General features: G+C 33.4%; 2 protein-coding genes across 2 annotated transcripts; both read right to left on the reverse strand.

Moving 5' to 3' along the window:
* Positions 1-210: 210 nt before the first annotated feature.
* Positions 211-1410, reverse strand: LOC138694111 (fatty acid ABC transporter ATP-binding/permease protein-like). The gene has a single exon (XM_069817732.1). It carries the CDS (start codon positions 1408-1410, stop codon positions 211-213), a length of 1200 nt encoding a protein of 399 aa, XP_069673833.1.
* Positions 1411-2048: 638 nt separating this feature from the next.
* On the reverse strand, positions 2049-2801 carry LOC138694112 (uncharacterized ABC transporter ATP-binding protein Mb1304c-like). Its single transcript, XM_069817733.1, has one exon. The coding sequence runs from the start codon at positions 2799-2801 to the stop codon at positions 2049-2051; it is 753 nt and encodes a 250-aa protein (XP_069673834.1).
* Between the last annotated feature and the right edge of the window lie 6312 nt (positions 2802-9113).

Genomic DNA, 9113 nt, shown 5'->3' on the forward strand with positions numbered 1-9113 from the left:
CTTGAACATCGGACAGGTGATATTGAGTTAATTGTCTACTCATTTTTTCTTTGAGTAAAAAGAGGAGAGTTCTCACAAGAGAATCTAAACTTTCCTCTTCTGGTTTTTCTCCTTTTTTCATACACTTTTTAAATTTCGGATCAATTTCTGGCATTTTTTTTGATATTTTTTCCCTTCTATGATCCTTTCTTTCTCGCATTTTAGCTCCTTTTATACCGCTTGATTTAAAAATTGACTATGATAAATCTCGGCATAGACTCCATTTTTGGTAAGTAATTCTTCATGATTTCCAACTTCTACTATAGAACCTTTTTCCATTACAAGAATTTTATCCGCGTTTTGTATTGTAGAAAGTCTATGTGCAATAATAAAACTCGTTCTCCCTTGCATAAGATTTTTCAAAGCTTTTTGAATGAGGAGTTCTGTTCTGGTATCTACATTAGATGTCGCTTCATCCAAAATTAACACTTCTGGATTGGTCATTAAAGCTCGGGCAATCGATATTAATTGGCATTGCCCTTGGGAAATATTAGTAGCACTTTCATTTAAAAGTGTCTGGTACCCGTGTGGCATTTTATTTACAAAATCCTCTACATAAGTAGCTTGGGTAACATTTTTAAATTGTTCTTGAGTAATTCCTCTATTTCCATAAACGATATTGTCGTAAATTGTTCCAGAAAACATCCAAACATCCTGTAAAACCATAGCAATGCGACGATGCAGTTCTTGGTCTGGAATTGCCCTTAAATCCACGCCATCCATGTAAATAGCACCCTTTTGCACATCATAAAATCTTTCTAACAAATTGATCAGGGTAGTTTTACCAGCACCTGTATGTCCTACAATAGCCACCATCTCCCCTGATTTGACCGAAAGATTGAAATTTTGTATAATAGGTTCGGTAGAATGATATCCAAATTGAACATTCTCAAAATCAATTTTTTGATGCCCTATTTTCTTTTGATTAGAATTTATAGTTTCTGGCATATCCGGTTGATCCAGAATTTCAAAAACCCTCTCCGCCGATGCTACCGTAGACAAAAGATTACTAACGATTCCAGCCATATCTGCCACAGGTTGTGTAAATTGTGAAGTATACTGGAGAAAAGCTTGAATATCCCCAATGCTAATTCTACCTGTGGCTACCTTCCAACCCCCTGCAACAGCAACTAAAACATATCCTAAATTTTTTATAGCCAACATCAGTGGCATCATCATTCCAACCAAAAATTTAACCTTCCAGCCTTGGTACAAAGGAGCATTATATTCCTGAAACTGTTGCAAGTATTTTTCTTCTCCATTGAAGCTTTTAATAATCATTTGTCCATTATAAGATTCCTCAACGTGGTTGTTAAGTTGTCCCATCTGTTGCATATAAGCTTTTTGATAAGCTCTTGCTTTAGGAGCCATCCACTTAACTACCAAAAAACTACAAGGAACAATTAAAAAAGCGACCAATGTTAACTGCCAACTAATAGTGATCATAATATACAAAATACCAAAAAACATAACTATACTCGTGATAGCCTCTGCTAACCCTTGTTTTAGAGTAGTGGCAATATTATCCATATCGTTCATCATAATAGATATAATATTTCCGTTAGGATGGGTATCAAAATAACTAACAGGCAAAGTGTTCATTTTCTTTTTTAAAAGATTACGAAAATTCTCCGTAATACGCAGTGAAGTATAAGACATAAGCCACTGACCAATAATTTCAAACACTTTGGTGATAATATAAATGGATCCACAAAAGATTAAGATATTTTTCAATATTGAAAAATCAAACTCTTTCTGTGGATTCGTCAACTGGTGGAATAATTCCGTAGTAGCCTCTCCTAATACCTTAGGGATTTGAATTTGTAAAAGTACCGATACAACCGTAAAAATAATAGCAATGCCAAAAAATATGAAATATCTTTTCTTAATAGATTTCACAAATTTTTTAAGCGTTTTTTTGGTATTCTTAGGTTTTTGTATCTCAAGATGACGGTTTAACGGTCCTCCTAACCCTTTAGGTGGATTAGATTTACTATTTTTCTGGTTCATTAGAGTTCCTCCTTTCCCATTTGGGATTCCATAATTTCTTGGTAGACATGATTGTTATTTTTCAATTCCTCGTGAGTTCCTTTTCCTACAATTTTTCCATTATCCAAAACTATAATTTCATCCGCATCTACAATACTACTCACTCTTTGTGCAATTAAGAGAACACCCACATCTTTTAAAAACCCTTTCATGGATTTTCTCAGTTGAGCGTCCGTTTTGTAATCCAACGCGGAGAAAGAATCGTCAAAAATGTAGATACAAGAAGGCTTGAGTAATGCTCTGGCAATACTTAATCTTTGCTTTTGTCCACCAGAAAAATTTTTTCCTCCTTGTTCTACAAGACTATCCAGTCCTTCTGGAAGTTCTTTTACAAAATCCGCCTGTGCAATAGAGAGAACTCCCCAAATATCTTCTTCTGTAGCAGAAGGATTTCCCAGAGTCAGATTATCTTTAATACTCCCGCTGAATAAAACGGATTTTTGCGGGACGATACTAATTCTGTCGTGGAGTTGGCTTTGTTTCCACTCTTTTACATCCTGACCTTCCACAAAAATATGTCCACTTGCCACATCATAAAGTCTAGGTACAAGCTGAGCTATCGTAGATTTTCCTGAGCCTGTTCCACCAATAATGGCTAGAGTTTTTCCTGCATAGAGTGTAAAGTTTAAATCTGAGAGTGTATCATTTTGAGCCCCTAAATGGCTAAAGCTCACAGACTGAAAATCCAAAAGAGGTTGATTTGAGTCTTGCATTGGGATACTAGAATAAGCAGGATCATGAATACTTTCCCTCATATTTAAGATTTCATTGATCCTTTTGGCAGAAATTCTTCCCCGTGGGATAGAGGAAAAAATCATCATAAAAAAGAGAACCCCCATAATCATTTGAACAGAATAAGTCATAAAAGCGGCAATAGTTCCTATTTGTGTTTGACCTTGAAGAATATCATGTCCAGCCACCCAAATAATAAAAAGATTAGCCAGCCCCATTACTAGTGTTGCTATAGGCACAACACTTCCTTCCAAAAAACTCGTTTGTATAGCTGATTTAGAGTAATCTTTATTGATTATTCTGAATCGTTCCAGTTCAAAATCTCCTTGATGAAAAGCACGAATGACTTTAAGCCCAGTTAGCCCTTCTCTAAAAACTAAACTGAGTTGATCTAATTTTCTCTGTAACTTCCCATAAATAGGAGTCGCCACCAAGATAATCATTATTCCTATCCCAATAATAATAGGTAGTACACTCAAGAAAACTTCAGAAACATGTGGGCTTTTATAGTAAGCCATGGCATAAGAACCAAAAACCAATAATGGCGAGATAATTAAAAATTTCAATCCCATCTCTATCAGATTTTGAACTTGAGTAACATCATTAGTCGTTCTCGTAATCAGTGAACTTTCTCCAATTTTACTAAAGTCTTGAGCAGAAAGATGAATCGCTTTCTGATAAATTTCTTCTCTGAGTCTGACAGAAAGTTTGTAAGAAATTCTCGAAGAAAGTAAAACATTAAAAAAAGCGGCTAACAGGCTTACCCCTGCCAATAAAAACATCACTCCTCCTTGAGTAAAAATATAAGGGATATTACCTTTAAGGATCCCTCCATCTATCATATCTGCGGTAAAAAGTGGAACGGCTAGATCACACGCAATTTGTAAAATAACAAATAGTACAGCAAAAAGTGTAGAATAAAACGGCATTCGTTTTATGATTTGTAGCATAATCGTCTCCTTTAATTCGATTTTGATTAATTAGAAATTGAAAAAACAAATTTTTCTGAAAATTTTTATTTATTCTTGCATAAAATATTTTTAAAATATCTTGTGTAATCACATTATAAAATGGAACAGTTGTAATTATTTTCATTTCTAAAAATAATCCTATTATATTTTGAGTACTCTTGGAGGTGTGATATGGATGATTCTAAAAAAAATATGATTTACGATGCCAGTAAAAAAAATGTGTTAGTTGCCTATTTACTTTATTTCTTTTTTGGATGGTACTTTCAATTTCATCGATTTTATGCTGGAAATAAAATCATTGCTGTTTTACTTATCTTACTTCCACTAGTTGGTTTTGGCTTGGGTCCAGATATTGGTAGTTATTTAATAATGTTTTGGATGTTGGTCGGTTTTTTTGATATTTTTTATATTCCATTTATGGTCAAAAAGAAGAACCTAGAAATCATTAACGCATTGTAATTATATCTCTGCTATTACTCTTTATGTCGCTCTCATCTACTTATGTTTATGATAGAGTACCAAAAAGTATTAATATTATATGATACACCAGCTGTGTTAAAATAGTTTGAAAAAATGGAATCAAATAAATTTTTTAAATAAACTGCTTGACTTTCAAAATTATATGAGTATATTTATATTCCCCTTATAAGAAATCATAAGACGACCTACCCTTTCTAGGGTGGCTCACTCTCTTATGATGTTGTCTCTTATGTACCTTCACCAGATAATAGTAGATGTGCTATTTTGTTGAATAATTAACAGGCAGTCAATTTTCGGTTTCTGGTTTTTCCAAAATAATCAGTGCAGAAAATAATGTTGTTATGGGGTGGTTTAAAAAACGAGACATTGTGGCATTACTCACTCTAGCTACAGAACAAGAATATTTTATGTTTACCAAAGTATATTCGCCATATTCTTGAAGTTTTTGGTGGATATTTATTTCCAATTCTGAACTTTTTTCTGCTTCTATACAAAATGTTTTGATATTTTTGACTTTCATCTAACTGCTCCTTACTTTTAACAAGTTTTGCTCAAATTTTCTACACCAAAATATAACTCCATTATACACAAAAAAATTTGGTCTCTCTATTTTTAGGAGATAAATTTTAGGTGTGTATGTGGTTTATACTTTGAGGAGAAATTATGAGAAAAGGAAATATCTTATTTGTATCTTTTTTAGTATTTTTTGGTGCTTGCTCCACAACTTATACCTACGAAAAATCTTTTATCTACACTCTCCGATCTCTCATAAAAGGCGATGGCCAACAATATATCACTCAACAAAGTATTCAAGAAGTGCTTGATACATCCAAATTAAAGACAGTTTGCGAATTAGACTTTATTAAAAATAATTATACCAGTCAAAACTTTTATATTATAGAAATTGTGGAGGATTGGGATAAAGAGATCCGAACGCAGCTCGCCGATCCTGATCATAGCCCTATTGTAAAATTGAATAAAATTTTACCTTATATCTACATGGAGTATGGTGCCTTTTCTAAACTCAAATATCCAAAAGGCTATAAGGAAGAATCCAATGAATACATAAAAGATTGTATGAAAGCTACTCGGTTATTTTTTGACACACTACCTAAGTGATGCAGCTTTATAACATCATACTTGACTTGCCCCTCTTTACATATTACATTTGTATCAATATTAAGAGAGAGACTTTATGACTAAACACTTCACCTTATTTTTTACCACTGTACTGTTATTCAGTACCGCAGCTTGCAACAAACAAGCAGACGTTAAAGCTCCTGTTTGTGAGATACTACCCGATGTGGGGGGGGGGGGGGGTACTGCCCTAAAGAAGATATTAAAAAATTGCCCAAATATATTTTCTTAGCTGTAATGTCACCAACATTGGCTCCAATGTTGCAGGAATATGGAACTTGTACGCTCCACATTGTTCATACACAAAAGACATTTAAAATGCCATATAAAGAAGAACAACCTAGCCAATATTATATTTGTAGAGAATTTTTAGAGAGTATCGTTAAAGATTCTTCGGTCACCCAGATCCCACAAGGACAAGAAGATAACTATATTAAACTCCCTTTAACCCTAAACGACTCTTACGAACAAACCATTACCGACAACACTCCTAATGGTATGCTGCTTAGGTTTATGACGGATTCTTTTTGGAATATGTACCAAGGCGTGCAGGCCGTTAATAGTTCGTTAAGAATAGCAAAAGCCAGTGGTAGCGAACTAGACAAAATAGGTGAAATCTACAGAACCCCAAGACATACAGGAGAAAGTGATACGGATTATAGGTATAGGCTTTTTACCAATAAAACCAAAACAACCGCCGTAAGTAGTGCTATTATTACGGCTTTAGAAAATTTAGATTTTATAAAAAGTGCTGTGCTTTATGATGTTTCTAATGCCAAAACTGGATTTACTTTTGAAAGAGGGAATATTTACCTGTGTTTAGAGCATAATGAAGATGTTTTAACAGATGAACAAAAAACACAAGTAGCACAAGCTATTTTAGATACCAGAGCCGCTGGAATATTGTCAGAATGGATACCAGAAGTAGAGAATAATAGAGAAGGTTGGCAAGTAGCGGATTTAGGCAAAACCAGTAGAGCTGCAAAGTGGCATAGATCTATTAATAACTATTTGCATATTCAAGTATTTTTAACCCCAGAAGATATTTTGTACCAACCTAATATTCAAGATTATTATGAACTGATTAAAGCAGATATAAACACTTATTTAACTATTGGGCTATACATTACCTTAGATAAGATTAATGATATTGTAGGGTACTCAATAAAAGGTATTAAAAGTAAGAATATTAAAATGGCTTTAAAAGAGGATACATCTGACCCTCTGGCTGGAGATTTTAAAGCAGAAGATATACATTATTGCCCCTAATGTTATACCTATTTTACAAGCCTTTAACATAGAATGGGGAACAGACACACAAAGATATGTGCTGTAGGGTTTTTTATGCTGAATATAGATATTAAAGATATAGCAGACTTAAATAACCACCCCAGTTTTATTGGGGGTGTAGATTTTGAAAAAATATTTTTGATTTAGCAGAGTATTTGCCAAGGGTTTGTAGATTATTTTGTGGATGTAAGCAAGCTAGATACCAGTACTATGCCCCCTTATTTTTTAAATATGAATGCCGAACATTTTAATATACCCTTAAATCTGCCAGATAGCCAAAAAATTAATGCTATTGATAGCTTTATACTAGTAGACTACAACCCTGCTACGCTCAACAGTATTATTAAACTTTCTACTTTATTTTTTAGAGATTATTCTAGTTTTAGAATAGAAGAAGATCCTGCTTTAATTAAAATATTTTACAACCCTGCCCAGCTCACTACTCTAGATGACTACGAACTCATAGACGAGAACGGTGCTATTTATGTGGATGAAAATAGCGATAGTTACATTACCAGAGAAATAATTACCAATGGTTTTAATTTTACCCTAATGCTTAACTACATAGCCGCTGGAGTAGATGTACAGCTGAATGCTATTGGTAGCAATTCGGCTATTTTAGTAGATGAGAATGGTGCTATTTATGTGGACGAAATTAACCAAGAATACGAAGTTTTATAAAAACTTAATACAAAAAAATGCCAAAAGGAGATTTTTTATGGCACAAATACGAATTATGGACAAACCTGCAATACTAAGCAGTGAACTACTAGACACAGACAAGTTTTTAATTGGACGATCCAGTGGAGACAAAACTCTAACTATAGAGCAGTCTGTAAACTTTTACAAAAACAGGCTAGACACCCAAGGGGTAGCCGATTCTATTAAAGCTCTGCAAGACGGATTAACCGCCTTACAAGATAGCTTTATTGGTTCTATACAAACCTTTAGCACTAACACATTGCCAGAAGAATACTTGAGCTGCGACGGAGCCGAGTACCTAAAAACAGACTACCCCAAACTGTACACCAAAATAGGGGATGTATTTGGAGATACTAATTTGGGTTATGCAGCACCCACGGATGCAGACCACTTTAGAGTGCCTAACTTGTTAGACCGGTTTATCCGTAATACGGATGGGACTAAAGCAGTAGGGGCACAGCAGACTGATACCATGAGGAAGATTGTAGGAACTACAGGTGCATTTCAAGATTCAGACGCTATTCTTAATACTGGAGCTTTATCTAAATATAGAGATGGTCAATCTACATATGGTGCTTCTTCTAGTTCAGAGAATAGAGCATATATTGTTTTTGATTCTTCTAAAGGGGTAGATGGACAAATTGGTCAAGTCAGCCCTAATGTAGGGGCAGAAACCGCCCCAAAACACACAGTTTTAGTATTTGCTATTAAAGCAAAATAAGGCTTGACTTTAACCCCTCCTCAGCTTATATTTAAAGCATAGGAGGGGGATTTATTCCTCAGGGGTGAAAAATGAAATCCGAAAATATATCTTATAACCCAAGATTAGACGAACTTAGGGGTATTGCTTGCTTAATGGTTTTTATGGGTCATATAGCCTATTATACTGGATGGATAGATAAAGATTTTTCCTTTATTGATGCATTTTTTAAATTTTTAGCGCGAGATGGTGTTATTTTATTTTTGATTCTATCTGGGTATTTGTTTGCTACTATCTTTATAAATAAAGAAACGATTAATTATAAAAAATTTGTTTATAATAGATTTCTAAGAATTTTCCCATTATTCCTTTTATATATGTTATTTACACTTACTATTTCTTCAGAAAGCTTTAATGCAGATAATTTAATATTTTACCCATTACTTTCTTGGAATATACCACTTTCAAATGGTATGCTAGATATAAATAATGTTAGCTGGACCATTGCGGTAGAATTTCAATTCTATCTTATTTTTCCATTCATATTTCTATTCTATAAAAAAACTGGAATAAATTATTTATTAAAAATCATAGTTCTTATTGTATTATTAAGGGTTATTGCCATATCTTATGATGGCTCAATAATATATTCCAGTTTTTTAGGTCAATTTAACAATTTTATTTTTGGAATAATACTAGCAATAAATTTTCATAAACTGAAAGATTTTGGATTATTTAATTTTTTTATATGTGCCATATCATTGATGCTTTCTTTATGCATAGGTGCTTTTTTAAGATATTTTAATTCTGAAATAATGATATATGAGATACCAGCATTTTTTAGTGTTCTATTTATTTATTTTTATATAAATCAAAAACGACTATTACCTATTCTTTATGTGCCTTTTCAGAAGCTTGGGATAATTAGTTACTCATTCTACTTAACTCATCAAATCTGCCTTAAGTATGTATTTCATACAGTACATGGGCATAAGTACTTGTCTGTACTTCTT

Source organism: Periplaneta americana, unplaced genomic scaffold, assembly GCF_040183065.1.
Source record: "Periplaneta americana isolate PAMFEO1 unplaced genomic scaffold, P.americana_PAMFEO1_priV1 scaffold_44, whole genome shotgun sequence".
Taxonomy (NCBI): Eukaryota; Metazoa; Arthropoda; class Insecta; order Blattodea; family Blattidae; genus Periplaneta; species Periplaneta americana.

Bases quoted from the DNA above. Each gene is read 5' to 3' on its own strand.
- LOC138694111 (XM_069817732.1), bottom strand. From the start codon at position 1,410: ATGGCTCCTAAAGCAAGAGCTTATCAAAAAGCTTATATGCAACAGATG.
- LOC138694112 (XM_069817733.1), bottom strand. From the start codon at position 2,801: ATGCAAGACTCAAATCAACCTCTTTTGGATTTTCAGTCTGTGAGCTTT.